The sequence below is a fragment of the Rissa tridactyla genome, chromosome Z (assembly GCF_028500815.1).
Source record: "Rissa tridactyla isolate bRisTri1 chromosome Z, bRisTri1.patW.cur.20221130, whole genome shotgun sequence".
NCBI lineage: Eukaryota > Metazoa > Chordata > Aves > Charadriiformes > Laridae > Rissa > Rissa tridactyla.
The window spans coordinates 63,458,079-63,475,009 of NC_071497.1; the positions used below are offsets into that span (position 1 = coordinate 63,458,079).

Here is a 16,931-nt window from a genome sequence, read left to right on the forward strand (position 1 = left end):
CTTAGCAAAATGGCACCTTAGCATCACTTTTCTGAGCAATTACGAGTCACAACATTTTCAAATAAAGGCTGACTCAAGTGAAGTTACATTTAAAACAACACAGCTATCATGAACTACACTGTTCTTAAAACGCCCACGCAATTTAATCTCATTTATCAAGTGCAAACCCAAACAACCTGACACGGCAGCTCAGCATGCAAAACTTGTTAATGACCAAGGCGATGGACTTCCAGTGGCAGATGGACACATTCAATGGATGATGCACACAATCCCATTGGAGCAAGCAGGAACTTCATTACTGTGCTACACTACCTGGTTTAAAAATCAGCTACCCTCTGCAGAGACAGGCATTTTACAGAAGAATAGCTCTCTCGTAGTAACTTTTTAGGAAAAAGGGAACTGTAAAACACCTAATACGAATAGACAGAACTTAACTACCTCACAGATTTGCAGAGTATTTACAAAGCAAAACCAGAAAATACAGCATTTGTAAGAAAATATGACTTGGGGTGGGGAGGAAATGTGTGTGTTTGGTGGTTGGTTGGTTTGGGGTTTTCTTTTTTTACCTTTTTTTTTAAAAAAAAACCCAAACCTTTTTGTATGGGAATCATTAATTCACATACAATGTAACAATGTGCTGCATATGGACTTACACATGTGATAAATTAGCTAGTAATGCTGCCATCCTTAACTATTAATTTCTAAAGGCATGTTTATTAGCTAACTGTACACAATCCTTTACATATTCTGTAACTGATATATAATAGAGCTATGCAATTTCAGGACAACAAAACTCAAGAAATCAACTAATATCAGCCGAAACATGACACACTGCAAGAATTCCAATTCCTCCCCAAGAAGAAACTTAGCTTTTCAAAGATATTATAAATAATACATGTATATTTTCACTGGTATCTACATTTCAAATCAAAGAAGCTGCCTGAATAAGACCAGATCAACTAAAAATATTCCTTTAATAAGTATGTACCAGCAGAAATTTCCCTCTAAAATACTTAATTTTATTAGTGAAATGGTACCAAAGATAACAAGTATACAAACAATCTCTTTGCTCTATGCTACTTACACATCATAAATAAGACAGCTGTTGTTGCAAGACACAATCCTTCACAGTCTTCCTGTAAGCATACAGATTTGTCATTCTTTTATCAGAATAAGCTGTTTACCAGCCAACAGCATGTGGCTTAAACATCACAAAAATGACTGTCTATACTTTACATGGTAAAGCATCTTCCATAGTCTTAAACGTACACAGTGGCAAGAACATTAAATCCTACTGAAAATGAAGAGTGATTAAGTAGCTTCACAATCAAACTGTGTTTCATTACCTTAGGAATTGGGCAAATATTTCATTCCTTGTAATATGTTTTCTTTTTTTTTTTTTTGAAGAATTGACTATGCAAATGAAAAGGAAAACAAATGGAAAGCAAATAGTGAATATGCTGTTAAGTTCGGGTTTTAACTGAAAGAAATAACTCTTCCCATGAGGTAAGGCAATTAAGTCATTTGATTGTATTAAGTTGTATTAAAAATAATCTACTCGATTTTAGGTATAAGTAAGTTTTAAAGGTATGACTCTTACGAAATCTCATGTAACCAATTAAATTATTCAGAGAACACAAGCCATGTTTTACCTTGACAAAAATATCTGCTTTGTCATTCTCTTCTTACATCCTTTCTCCCCAAAGGCTGAAAAAACAATCTCTACCATATAACTCCTGTGTTAATTAGAACTTTCTTTCCCAAATTATTTATCCCCCCTTCTTTGCATACAATTCCTTTTACATCACCCAACAGCTATCAGAGAAGATGATGGAGAGGTAACAATTAAGGCCATCCAAATGCAGGTTACGTGTCTAAAGGGCTGTCTTTGATGCAGGTGATCATAAAATGCTTTGTATTCAGCTACTACTTTTGTCCAGTGGTGGTCCCCAAACTGCATCTTTAATCTATAAATCTCTTCTAAAAATAAAAAATAAAAGTAAAAATGGCGATTTAGTATTTTAACAAGTGAATCAATCGTTCTGGCAAGTCACTTGCATTCTTGTCTACAGTATGGTGGTGGCAAAATAGCAATAGAGATCATGTAAGATTTAGCTGAAAATGAATAATAACACATACCTTTCTAGAAAATACCACATTTTAAGAAGGCACTAAAGCTTCTGCTTGTGCTCCCGTATTTTTTAAACAAATAAGAAAAATTTATTTTCATAATGGCACCTGTACTATTTGCAGCTGAACAGACACACTGCAGTATGGCTAAAAACACAGCTGTAATTTCTGATAATATCATACAGATGTGCTCACTTCTGGAAGGACAAAAGAAAACAAAAAAAACCAAAACAACCCCAAAATAACTAAGTAAGCTAACCTATCATCTATAACATGGCAATGTTCCTCTTAGGAACAGAAAAGTAGCATGCATTGTTCAAATACTTTAAAAGAAGTATTAATTTTAGGGATATTAGTAAGAAATTCTTTTAAATAATAAAACCCAGGAATCTCAAGCAGTGCGCAAATGAAAAACATACTAGTCAGGGGGTATTTAACATAAGAACCGTAAAACTATGTTTGTGTTTAAAAACCCTTTCCCTACAGTTGTCATTTACAACAAAAGAAAGTGTGTATATTTATGCACCATTTCCAAGCACATCAAACAGTACACATTGAAGTTTTTGCGGATTTTTTAACCCACAAGGTAAAACAATAGAAAATTCATCAACAAGCAGTATTTTAAACAACCTTCAATGCATATCTTCAGCTTTTTTGGGTAGTACAGGTTTACATCTTTCAGTTTCTACTTATTTGTAACAGCTTATGGCAAAACTTAACATAAATCATTTTACAAATAAGTACAGCCATCATGGAAATGCATGGGTTTTCAGAGATGAATAGTTCTGATGGCATCTGCCTTTTCATGGTGTAACTACTGGTCCGTGCTCTCTTGCTTTACAGCAAGAAGACAACAAAGCTATCACAAGAATTGGAAGAGCTACTAGTACTATCAACATGTTCAGGTTGATTGCTTTGACATTTTCTTCCTCATTCTGGGAAATAAAAAGCTTTGGATTGCGTTCCTTAGTTGAATCAGAGGTCCATTCTTTGCTTTAAACCTCTTCCATTTTAATTGAGAGGTCTTCTTCATTTGGTTGACAGTTCCCATTCTGTTGTACTTTGACTTCATCTGTCCTTTGTGTATCTCTGTTGTCTACTTCCTTGTCAGTTTCTGAATTCTGATCCTCTTTAGTGTGATCTTTGTCCTACCAAAGATAAAATTATTTTACAAAAAAAAAAAATCATCTTAACATTATAGGAAATGATTTCCAAACAACTCTTGGTATTTTCATTTTCTCAATTTTTACATGCCTATCTTATCTCGCGATTTTTAGAATAGTTGTGTAAGCGTCTTCTTTTCTTTTTTTAAAAAGTTTTCTTTTCAATTGGCTGAAGTTAGGCACTCATAACAACTCACCATCCGAGAAATCATTGCTATAGTGTGATCTGTCTTTATCATCAACATCCAGAAAAAACAGAACAAGCAGCATCACGGAACCTATCAGTAACAGCTCCAGAAATCAAAATTTCATCATATTTTCTAAATAAAATAGGGTTAAAATTTTTCTTTTATATTTTTTGTCAGGTATCTCATGCATTTTAAGAGTTCTTGGGTAAGATAATTACTTAAGCATGTGGACCAAGTCACCCAAACCAGACGTTTTGTAACAGCTGAATAATTCTGAGTGCAACAAACTACTCTTTAAAGGCATGCTGCTTTTCAAATTCTATGACTGAACAATTTGAAGATGCTTCTTTTCTTAATCACATCACCTTCAATTTTGCAGGGCAACTCTTCCCCAACTCTTCAACTTTACTGCTGCAGAGTCCAATATGCAGACCAGGACCAAAGCAATCAGGGAGAGGCTGAACAGCAGTGAAAGTTTATTAAAAGAATAGTCTTTTCAGCTTGACAGCCAAGCTGTCCCTGAATGCTGCTCCTTAGTTACACAGTCTGCTTTCTGCCCACTCGTACAAATAGGCAGCCAGCCAAGTCCTAACATATGGCACAGAACCGGAAAGAGAAACCAAAGCAAAGTCTTTCTGTAACCTACTCACACAAGCTCTTATAGGTCCAGTAAAGTTGAAACATGGAGACTTATCAAACTGGCCCACTAACACCAACTGTAGGCCTCCAACTGGCAAAAGCTAAACCCAAATGGTAATAATTTGGTAAGGAAAACAGGAGAAAAAGAAGGGAGGAGGAAAAGAAAGAAAAAGAGGTGAGGGAATTTCAATAATGGCTCCACTAGCATCACTTCACTCTGCTTATCATTTAGTCACATAGCTTACCTTCAAAGTAGCGGCGCCTTTGTCAGACTTCTCCTTTCCCTCTTTTTCTTTACTACTTTTTTTCTTGGAGGTGGAGCGTTCTCTTTCTCTTCTTTCATTATTTGTATCTCTTTCTCTTTTTTTTTCTTTCTTGTTTCTGTTTCACAAAATTTTTACTCAAATCAGAATTTAATCCAAACTTTAAACCATTTAACTGCAAACTAAACTCTCACCTGTGGGTTTTTCAAAAAAAACGCCAAAACGTAACAAAACTCCCTTCATAAAGACAAGGGGATTTTTTGATTGAAGAGAGATAAAGAGTGCATGTGTTTAGTACACAAGGTATTTGCAAAGAGAAAACAAAATTAATTTGTATTTGATTAAGGACTTTTACTGATTTGAAGCAAATTTGCATTGTTGACAGATTTGAAACTCTCTAGTTGAAAGCATACCAAAACTCAAACTGAAGAAGGTTTTTGTTTGGTTTCTTTTAATTTAAAACTGAATCATGCTGACCAACTGAAATCATCTGAGATGATTAGTGCAAAGGCAGTAAAACATTGAGAATACTGAAAATTCTTCCTCCTTTGCTCCTCATTAACCTTTATGTTTAAATCAAACTGACCTTCTCGGAGAAGGAGTTCGTGAAGACTTTCTTTTTGTTGTTTTGGATGTTTTAGGAGACTTGGAGAGACTTCTACTCTTCCTTTTACGCCTTTCTCTACAGGACCAAGAAATTCAAGATCATCAAAGAACAGAAATAATGAACCCAGGAACCAAATAAAAACAGAACAGTCAAGAAATATCCCTGAATTTAACATTATATACCACCAACAATATATGAACTTTACAAACCAAAAAAAAAACGTTCTATGTTTCAGTTTGGTGGGAGAAGAGAGGCTGGAAGTGGAGAAAAAAAAAGGTTGTGCCCTTTCAGATTTTAGTTTTTTGTTTATCCTCATATATTTGTACTTACACCTGATAACAGTGGCAACACACTGAATTCAGTAATCCTTTATTACATTAGAGTTTCTTCACTCAGGAAAAAAATAATAGTTGAATGAAAAGCCACATTAACACAAAAGGCGTAACTGGAGCAATATGAACTTAAAAACCTAACATTACAACCTGAAGATCACTGTAATTTCAGTTCAGGCTGACTGAAATTTAATTCCTAAATACAGGAACTAGCATTCCTATTGGTTTAGAAGCAAACAGTGCAAAATGAAGCTCAAGTTTTTGTCAAAATCAGAATAAATAAGTTAGTATCTGCTGTTTTCCTAGCAGTTCTTGCTCAATAAACGGAATGTTACCATTCCGTAACACACAGAAGAGCTTGTAGTATTTTACAACAGCTGTTTTAAATAGATATATGGAATTCGCTGAAGTTGCTGTTTTGGAGTCTGATCTTGAATAGAACAAAATATTATGTAACTGATTGCAAGCGTACTGAGGCACATGTTAAAATAAAGCAAAAACTGAGCCAGTAAAACTTCATTCAACATAAATGTAGAATCTATCTCTCTCAAAGTAAGATGATTTCTTCCTGTCACCTCTTCACAGAGCAGGAAAAGCGAGCCGGAAGAACCATCAATGAAAAACAGGGAAGCTAAAGACTAATTGAGAGGGTACTTCAAGATATGGCACAAAAGCTACACTTAATGCATACCAGCTTTTGCAATTCACACCTTTTCGGTGTGGTTATTTAGAACTTCAGTATTTAGAAAGGTCAAGAAATCAACAGTTACTATGTAAATTACAAAAGGATATATTAAGATATGCCTAGTATCACTATCTGGATTGATACTCTGACAGTATCATCTACCATGACTTCCTGAAGCTGCCCAGAACAAGATTTCTTAACCATTTTGTTCAGCAAGCTCTTAAGTTTGATTCGATCTTTGGTAAAGAAAATCTAAAGTGGCCTCAAAAACATGGAGAAAATAACACAACCACTGATCAGCTGTTTACTAGTTAAGATGCATCTTGAACATCTTCATATTTATCATCACTTTTCAAATGAGGATACTGGAAACTGATGTATTATTTTGCCAGTGTTTCCACTTGGGCTACATTGAGTACATCCCCACTTTATTTTGCTTTCCAGCACACATATCTGTGAGTAACCAAGTGCCTTACTAATTGTGTTCAAACTAGAAAGTGTTTACTCATGAAATCCAATTTTCAGCTTCTGCTTTTCATATTTCAAGTTGAAGAACTACAGCTGTGTCTGACAGTATTTGTTCCCATCTCTATTACATTTGTCTATACAAAGGTTTTTGTGCACCTGCTTTTTAACACTCGTAAGCAATACTAATACAGCATACTTCAAGAACAGACAAGTCTGAACACTTTTATAGTGATACTGTGTCTCTTAATCACATACAGAACTAACATTCTGTACCTATCTCCTCTGCTAGCCTGTAGATGTTTGTTGGAAAAGGAGCCAGATCCTACTCTTCCCCTGGTCCGTGTCTCTTCCTTCAGCTAGGAATCTCACAAATAGCCGTCTGATTTCTAGTACCTGCATGCTGTCTGTCAGGAAAGCAAGGTCAGTTGCCATATAGTTCTTAGAAGGTCCTGTATGTCCTAGTCCAACTTCACCTCTTCTCCTAAAAGGTGACTATTTGTCCAATATTTTACACTCATCAGGTAAAGGATTATCAATTCAAACTCAGTGCAGCACTGTAAATCCAGGCAGCTGAAATGCTAGTTTTTGGATAATCTTCTCCAGAAAGGTTTATAACTGTCAACATCAATCACCAAAGTAAACAGGTACCCTAAATGCAGGCTAACTAGGACTCCGTAGCGCAATCTATTCATAATTGCTTTTCAGAGAATAACAGAATTGCTGAAGTTGTAACAGCCCTCTGGAGACCATCTAGTCCAACGTCTCCCTCCCCAACCTTAAAACAGAGTAAACTAGAGCAGATTACTCAGGGTCAGTCTCCACAGATGGAGACTCCACAATCTCTCAGAGCAATTAGTTCCAGTTTGCTCAGAAAAAACACAATTTAAACATCAGAAAAAAAGCCTTTATTCCCCATATGTCAACATGTGCCTGCTGCCTTTTAGCGTGACACTGGCCCCCTGCAAAGAAGTCTGTCGCTATCTTTTTCACACTCTCCCATCAGGTATCCATACACGTTGATAAGTTGCCCCCCCAGCCTTTTCTACTCCAGGCTAAACAACCCCAGCTCCCTCAGTCTCTCCTTGTATGACAGTGCTTCAAGACCTTTATCAGTTTCATGGCCCTTCACTGGACTCACTCACACTGGACTATCTCTTGTATCAGGGAGCCCAGAACTGGACACAGGATTCCAGATGTGGCCTCACCAGTGCTGAGAAGAGGGAGAGAATTGCCTTCCCTGACTGGCTCACAACACTCTGCCTAATACAGCTCAGCATACTGCTGGCTTTCTTGGCTGCAAGGACCCCTAGGTCCCTTTCTGCCAGCCAGCCTCCCAGCCAGTCAGCCCCCATGCTGTGCTGGTGCAATGGATTTACTCCTTCCCCAGTGCAGGACTTGGCCTTTCTCTTTGCTCAACCCCATGAGATGCCTGTCAGCCCATTTTTCCTGTCTGTCGAGGTTTCTCTGAATGGCAGCACACTCCTCTGGCATACCAACCTCTCCCCCCCTCTTTTGGATGGCTCCACCACAGAGAAATGGCACAAAAATCATCTACTTACTGTCCTCAAGAACTATACTATATGATTATGTGAAAGGCAAGCACCAGCAGCCCAACAAGAATCTATGTTGTATCAGGCATCATACAGAGCTCTTTGTAATCGATTTTACTTTATAGGAAAATCTACAAAACGGAAATAATACAAATTTAATTAATAAGAGACATGGTGATATTGATACACAAAAACTAGGGTGGTGCCTCACTGAACTGACAAGTTAAAAAAAAACATGAAAAGATTCTAAACAAACCTGCTGGAGCTACGAGATCTTCTTGAAGAGCTATAGCTTCTGGGGGGTGTTCTGGATTTCTTCTCTTTCTTCTTTTTATCATCTCTGTCTTTTTCTCTTTCTCGCTCCTTCTCCTTATCCCCATCTTTTTCCTTTTCTTTGTCTTTGTCCCCTCCTTTGTCCTTATCACCCTCCTTGTCCTTAATCTTCTCTCTCTCCTTCTCTCCTTCTTTCTCAGTATCTTCTTTTTCCTTGTTCTGGTCTACCTCTTCCCTGTCTTTTTCCTTCTCCTTATCTTTCTCCCTTTCCCTGTCCTTATCTTTGTCTTTCTCCTTGTCCCTGTCCCTATCTCTGTCTTTGTCTCTGACTCTCTCTCGATCTTTGTTTCGCTCTTTATCTCTCTCCCTGTCCTTCTCCCTGTTTCTCTCTTTATCTCGCTCTCTTTCCCTGTCTTTGTCTCGGTCTCTCTCCTTCTCCTTGTCTCTGTCTCTCTCTTTCTCCTTTTCTTTGGCCTTTTCTTTTTCCTTGACCTTTTCTTTGTCTCTTTTCTTGTCCCTGTGAAAAGCCAAACACAAAGCCATTAATTCATCTGTGAACTTTCCAATTAAAATCACAACTCTTTAGCATACATTAGTTGCTCAAGATAAAGTATGCGTCTCTGTTGAAAAATAGTAACTATTCAATATTTTAATTCCCCCCCTGTTCATCATGAGGGAAAGGTTATATAGCTAGTAAAAATTTGGAAATCAAATTGGAGAAGGGGAGGCCAAAATCAAATCAAACTGTGATCTTCAGAGTGATGTTATTACACTTTGAGATAACATGTCTGCTCACAGTCGTGTTATTATACATACACAGATGTTCTACACTTTGTGTCAGGAGTGAGACAAACTCTACTATCTGTAAATCCACTCTTTACTAAAAGTGTGTCCACATAAAGTGGACTGCAGATTAACCACCCTGACATGTACAATGACAGCTGTCTGACAGAAGTCTTTACAGTGTTCTCTCACACAGATATCCTGGAACTGTTCGGAAGTCCAACAACAATTAATACCAGAAATAAAAAAACAGGGATAAACTTTCACCAAACAAATTCCCTCAAAAGGCAAATGTAAGGTCAAAACTCAATCAAGACAATTCAACCATCTGTAAGCTCATCAGATATTTGAAAACTATTGAAAAATTGTTAATACAGTAAAAACAGAAGCATTGATAACAGAACAAGTCAGCTGCTTTGCAACAGGTTTTTATGAACATATGTTCATAAAAAGAAGAACAGTGAGGAAAATTCCAACTGATGATCTAGTCGTCAAGCCAAACAAAAACTGATTAGGTCAGAACTCTGGCTGGTAGATTACATTTTGGTATAGGATTCTTTGGAAGTGTGAGACCCCATCCTTCCTTTCTAGCAGAGAAGACACATGACTCCTAGACCTGCCTCTAGGACATATGAAAATGAACAATTGTTCAGAGAGAGAAACAGGAGAAAGCACAAGAGGAGAAATTAATTAGCAGACCTTTACACGCCCAAGAGAATCAGACTGACAGAAGTTGCTGTGTCTATTGCTATCAGTACCTATTCTAAGATTTTTAAAAGATTCTCAAAGAGACTCCTTCACATGTAAAAGGCCCTAAGCACAGCCTCCACCTTTCTTCAATGGAAGAAGTGTTTGGCTGTATCTTCTTCTCAACTGCTAATAAATAGTAGGCTGTTGTATGCTCTGTGACTTGAGAACTTTGGTTCCCATCAGGTTTTGGCCAATACTTCTTTAGATGTCTCAAAGAAGGAAAGTAAGATCATAAAGAAGAAACAGCATGCAATCCCTGCCATAGCAAAGTCTCACAATGACCCACAAAATGCCTTTCAGTTAATTCATCACAGAGATTTCATTGGACTTCCCCCTTCCGGTGAGCAGATATCTCAAGAAGCTCCAAACATCAATGACAGAGAATCAAAATGGTCCATCAATAAAGCCCAGTTAGCTACGTAGCGTATTCCTATTTCCATCGAGGTCTACAGATCTGCAGTTCTCTTACCCACAAAACTTGTTCCCTCAAAAAACAAGAGTCAACTGCACAACCAAAGTATGAAGCTCCCTTTAAACAAATTAGGGGAATTACAGAGATGAAACAAAAAGAGAAGTACCAAGACTTCTATTCATGAAGCTACTTTCACATGCAGTTTTGTTTTGTGGATATTCACTACTTCATCCCTCAGAAAATAAGGTTATTATCTTGTTGGAATTTTATAGTTCAATAATTACACAATCAGGCATAAAAAAATTAATAGACTAGGTAAAATATAGATGTATTAGATCCTGGAATGCAAATATGCCATGTAACAGACACAGGCACATGTGCCCACAGCAGTGTATGGCCAATGAGGTAGCCAAAGGCAAAAATAAAAGCTCAGGCACAAAAACTTTACACATGTTCTCAGAATGTGGGATCAAGTTCAGCCTGAATCCAACATTCTCAATAGATACAGATCAAACACGCAACATCCATTTTTTTGTGGGTTGCACAGGCTACACAGAACATTACTAATCTATTGGTTAAAGCCTGGCAATTAAAGTTATCTATTTTCAATCAGCTTGCATGTTGGTATAAATGTAGATTAGACTATTAAAGTTTAGGTACCTCGGTATGATGGTTTAACCACCATAGGCACCATGTGAGTTACTATGAAGAAAGTTAACTATATCCCAGCCCAAACCAGTACACTCAGCATTAAAATTTACTTTCTATTCTTTTCTCCTACAGACAAAGGCTAGGGACAGGCTAGACATTTAGAGATTCCACCCTTTACCATCACCTAAAAAGTTTGTTAGATTTTTTTTTTGAAAACTCTGTACTGTGTGCTAAGAAGAACAGTATCATTTCTTAGGAACAGAACTCACCGAGAACGAGAGCGACTTCTTGATTTCCGCCTCTCCCTAGATCTAGACCGTTTTTTCAGGGGACTTCTGGATCTGCGTCTGTCCTTGTGTCTTGAGAGTGACCTGTTGCCAGATCTACTTCTATATGAACAATGACAGAAGAAATATACTTTAATACTGAAACTTCATAAAAATTAGGTCAACCAAAAAAGGAAAAAAATCCTTAAATCTTGTCTCACTACATAAAGTTATACAGAGCTATACCTCAGTAACATATTGCCTACCAACATTTTTGCAAATATGGATACTTCATGCCTCACCAGGTGCACATGCCTCCTTTGAAACAATGCATCATTTAAGTAATACCCGTGTTTCTTAATAACTTCCATGAACATCCCAGAAAATATTAATTCAATCATATTAGGATAGCTGTCCCTAGTAAATTACAGTGCATAAAATCTACTATAGCCAATTTCTAGCAGCTTGTAAAAATTATCAGTTACATTTTGTTTCTTTTCAGGCCCAGTCACTTATGCAGTCTTGGTCACCGAAGAAAGATGGCTTTAACTGGTCTCTTTTGCTTTGTTCACCAGCCTTACAATTTAAATGAACTTTAAAAAAACAAACCAAAACAAAAAAAAACCTGCTATCTGTGGTTCAGCATTTAGTCAAGTTGAAAGGATTTATTAGCATAGATTTCAATTATAAGAATTCTCAAGGAAAGGAATGAGCATTTACTACATGATAAACAAGGAATCCAAACAAAGTGCAGATACTGTGATAAAAATCCTATTAAAGTCTTCTGGTAAACATAGATAGCGTAGTCGCAGATTTGATGATGAAAATAAGACTTTTAAAGATGACTATATTTTTTTTCAAAATACTCCCTATATTTGGAAGATCATACTCCCTAGGAAGGCAAAAATAAAAGATGAATTTGAACATTAAGTTTCAAAAAAACGTATCATTGGATATTGTGCCTGAGAGGTTAAGGTACCATGAAGGTTAACTTACCAAAGACAGAAAGGCCATGTATATTACTCAGTAAATCCTGAAGAACAGGGAGGTACAAAAAAATACCAGCTCCACCTGTCTTCTGCAGCTCAAGACACACACAGTAATATATACCAGGAGGAGAGGAGATGCAATCATTTTTTACATACAGATTTGCTCTGCTTATCACCCCAGAAATACAGACTAACTACAGGACAAATTAATTACAATTGAGTCAAAAGAAGACCTTGAATAAATTTTCTATCATAGAGATGAAAACTATTCAAGTGTTTTATAAAACAGTGAAACAGGGAAGTGGCAGGGATAGTTTATTCTTGGGGATGGAGTTGTCGCAACAGATCAGACCAGCCTTTTTCAGCATATTCTCAAAACTGACAGGAGTAGGGGTAAATCATTAAAAAAAATAAACAAACATCAATGGTTATTTAAAGCATGATTTCAACCAGTAAAAAAAAAGCAAGTTTATCTTCTAAAAATCAATTTGGTTTGTGTCAATACAAAATAGTACTGAGATTACTGCAGTGTTATACAAAACAAAGACTGTTTTCCAGTTATGTCCTGAGTTAGAGAAACAGCAGAGAAGCATGCAATAAGAAGTGACCAAATGATTTTTCTTGCATTAAAAAGTTACCCAATATTTTGATTTCATGTACTGTGGTGTCTTGCTATTGCAAAACTGAAGCCCGTACTTACATCGTATTTGTTTGGTAGTATAATTGATGATAACTCCTTCTAGCTAGCTTTCCCATATGTAAAAGAATTCTAGTTGCTTTGTTAAAAGATGATGTATGAAACGATGCAACAAAGCTGTTGCTGCAGTACTGGTAACACTCACCTTTTTAAAGTGTAAGCTATCAAATACCTTTTGAATTTTTTTTTTTTTTTGATACTTAATGTAGACAAATATCTTTCGATTACGTAAATGTTCTGAAGACATTCCTGACACTAAAAGAATCTGAACCATTTCAGGAAGCGTTTCGAAGTCTCACATAGCAAGACAGTCTCATTCTTGGAAAAAATCTTAATGGGTATACTTTAAGGATGACCTAGTAATTTTATTTCCTCCCATATTCCAAAGCCTGTTTCAGAACCAAACAAATTGAGCAAAGCAAAAAAAATCTGAAGAATGAAAAACTGCCCTTAAAGCCTTTTTCTGCTGCTTTTAAAACCCACAGCTTTACATTTACAGTGCAGTAAATAAAAATACTGCATTTGTTAACTCGATGTCTGGAAGTTCAGGTCATCGGGACTTTCTACTAGCAAAACCATCCAGTCTATCTGCTCAGGGCATTAACAGTAAACTACATGTTCAATCTACAAAATACAGGTAACTATTTCTTTTTAAAATACAGGTCAGAAAATTATATTATGTACTTGGCACAGAATGTGCCATGAAACCACATGGAACAAAAGGTGCCTTCTAGTGTGTTATAACTGAAAGTAATCCTTAAAACATTTAACATTTAGAGGGAAAGAGTATCCATTCAGAGGCAAAGCTCCTGACCACTTCAATCTGCTCAGTGCAAGTTAGTAATCTTCTCTACAGGGATACTTGTCTTATACTCAGTAAGAAATCTCAGTAACCACTGCTACAAAAAAAACCAAAACAGTATCATCTCTTAGTCCAAAATAAAAACCATACCCACCTGTGTTTTGAGTGTGATCTTTTCCTTCTAGATCGGGATTTTGAGCTAGACCTGGATTCTGAACGAGAATGGGAACGAGATCGACCGCCTTTTCTTTCACTGCTCTTTCCAGACTCTGAGAGGAAAAAACCACTTTGCAGTGTAAGCTCAGAACATTTAAAGATCCCAGTTAACAATCTGGCACAAGTGGAATGTACCACATATAGTGCAAGGGGCCTACTCTTTGCACATCTTCCTTCTTTGCAAATATCCTTCAGAAACATCCAAGAAAGTCATTGCATATACTCGTTGAGTGCAGCCATCCTGCAGCAGTACACATAAACCAGATAATTATAAACAGCTAGCTCTATTAGGAATGGGATTTATGTTGCTGCCACAATGCACAAGATCACAACATATTCTCCTCTTGGTCTATATATTTAATATAATTACTTTTTTTTTTAAATAACCTGAGAAGAATAGAGTAAATTTAGAGGGCATATTTTTGAAAACAAGCATAAAACGTAAATAATAATTAGTACTTTCTATACTTTTAGATATTTCAACCACTGTACAAATATTGAAGTTTTATTCCTCAAACACAGTTTTGCGGGAAGAAGGGATGGAGATGACAGGATAAGAAGTTTGATCCAAAGGCCAGGAAGTCAAAAGAAACCTTCACAATGACCTCATCAGATTTTGGTTCAGACTCTAAAAGGCTGTTATTCTGCTGCTTAACAGTGAGGAAATGTTAAAGCTATTTTTCTTCCAACACTAAAAAACAACAGAAAATACTCACCCACATCCCGCCCCAAAAAAACCCTCCAGAACCCACACTATCTAACCTACATAAGACAATGTCTGGGTTTTTTAGTAAGAATGACAAAATCTCACCAATGAAAAGAAAAAGGAGGATCTCAACTGCAAGTCTGACAAATTGAGAATTTTTTTATGCTGTGGTTTTGCAATCAGTTTAAGTCAGCATAAATCAGCACTGAAATGTCTGTCTAACCTCTCAACTCACCAACACCTCCCTCTTTGACCTGGCATTTCAACGTTAACAGGGATCAGGGAACCGATCTGGATGAAAAAATGTCCTTTACAATATGTTAAGCTTTATTCCAGATTCATTCTCTGATCCCGTTTGCTATGAGGATGCACACAGTCTTGAGCCAGCATGAAAAAGAGCATAGCACAGGTAAAAAATTAACATGCTTCAGATAAGGAAAGCTTGATATTACTGTTTTCAGAACCATCCTAGCTCGTTCTGATCATGAAACTACAGCACTAATGAGCACTAGAGGAGAACAAAACAAAATACAAAGCATTTTCTTTTAAAGGTTTGTAAGTACTTTGAACTTAAAAAGCACCAACATTAAGTATTAATTTAGTATTAACTTTCTATTTTTGAAAACATTCAGTGAGCATATATCCGAAAATAAGACACGATGAAATAAAAAGTCCTCTTCCTTCCACTGCTTTGTTGCATGAACACGATTTTCATTATTTTCTTTTTTGTTTTCCCAACACATATTGTTCACCTTTGAAGTACCCTTTTCCTGTGTTTGAAAATGCTCTTGAATGTGGGTGCCAAGGTACACAGAGAATACGTCTGTTAGGTAGTCAACGTTAATATACCTACCTGGCTCAATAGCAGCAGATATGAAAGACTGGGCTTCCCTTACTCTCTTCATCACTTCTTCCAGTTCCTTCGCAGCAGCTTGTGGTGTCATTTCAGGAGGCTTCACTATTGCATTATTGGAGTGATTTATTCTAAATAAAGGAAAAATAAAACCTTTAACTTCCAACCACTTGAAAAGGGAAAATGAAAAACAACTAAGAAAGGACAACACGTCAACTTCCACCTGCCACTAAAAACTTCGAAGTTCAGCAAAACACCAGCTTTCTCCCAACACTCATCTGTTCAAAGTATCTGAAATGTCTTTTATTGCTTTCAAATCTTACCACTTCTAAATAAATGTGACACAGTATTTCTATGTTAAAATACCTTCTAGTACAAGTCTAGGAATCCACTTCTCTATTTCAGTTCAAATTTCTACGTTAAGACCTACTAATTACACGCACATAATAAAGAAAACTTAATTAGTACTAAGGACTTTGCAGATTCTTTTGCTATTATAGCTTCCACTACCTCAACATTAAATAAAATATATTTCACTCAATGCCATACATATTCTTCTCAGACAAAGTTATGCCCAACTTTGAAACTGGAGTTTATAAAAATGTTCCAGTTTGCTAACAATAGGTCCTTACATTGAAAAAGTATTCATCACAGCAGTTTCCTGAACATCAGAGTCATAAATGTATAAGGATACAAAGAAATCTCTCATTTAATAGTCATATAGCTAATTAATTTCTTACTTTAGTGGCCTGTCTCCAAACATAACTCCATTAAAGGCAAGAGCTCGAGGTACAGAATTTTGGTCTGCAAATTCCACAAAAGCAAATCGTGTTGGTTGCGTCTCATCACCAGCCATTCGCACAAATTTGACTTCTCCAACTTGCTTAAAGAATTCAAGCAGCTGATCTGCTGTTGTAGTCTAGAAAGAGTCGAAGAGCTTAGCTGAAGTAAAATATATAATGAAAACCACTTATCCAATATATCACGTAATCTAAGAGCTACCGATTTTGGAAAGGTATGTCACCAATATTATAGAGGCAACGTGAATTTGGTAATGGTACACTTTAACAAAGACAAGTTATTTTTTCTTTCATAAATCTAAAGATTATACTACATTTTAAAACAGTGCAACCACCAACCACAAGCCCTAAAGTCCTATATCTACGTTAAAAAAGCATTTGCATGGGATTTTGCACTTTTCAGGCAACTCATTTGAAATAAACGGTATGGAATTTCCTTATATACCTCTGTCCAAACTATTGACCGCGAATTTTGATCAATTACTAAAAAAAATCTAAACAATATTACAAGTTTTTCTTCTATCTTTCCACTAGCTTCCAGCTTGTTTTATTTTATTGCTATCAATAGCACTTCTACACTCTAGTAGCTACTTTGCCAGTCAAAAAAACACAAAATAAAATATTTACATTGCCATAACTCAAAACCAAATTGTTTTTCAATTAATTCAATCAATTGCTGAAAAACCAAACTTCTGACAGATCTAACTT

General features: G+C 36.3%; 1 protein-coding gene across 5 annotated transcripts in view; it reads right to left on the bottom strand.

Moving 5' to 3' along the window:
• Positions 1-997: 997 nt before the first annotated feature.
• SREK1 (splicing regulatory glutamic acid and lysine rich protein 1) overlaps positions 998-16,931 on the bottom strand; it is a 34,775-nt gene continuing 18,841 nt past the window's right edge. For all 5 annotated transcript variants that reach the window (XM_054185241.1, XM_054185245.1, XM_054185243.1 and 2 more), the window contains 8 exons: positions 16,164-16,342; positions 15,424-15,554; positions 13,803-13,917; positions 11,164-11,283; positions 8,282-8,815; positions 4,970-5,065; positions 4,366-4,501; positions 998-3,278 (listed from right to left, as the gene is read on the bottom strand). In XM_054185241.1, coding sequence (XP_054041216.1) covers positions 3,126-3,278; positions 4,366-4,501; positions 4,970-5,065; positions 8,282-8,815; positions 11,164-11,283; positions 13,803-13,917; positions 15,424-15,554; positions 16,164-16,342 — 1,464 coding nt within the window. In that variant the 3' untranslated portion in view covers positions 998-3,125. The remainder of the gene's footprint in view (positions 3,279-4,365; positions 4,502-4,969; positions 5,066-8,281; positions 8,816-11,163; positions 11,284-13,802; positions 13,918-15,423; positions 15,555-16,163; positions 16,343-16,931) is intronic.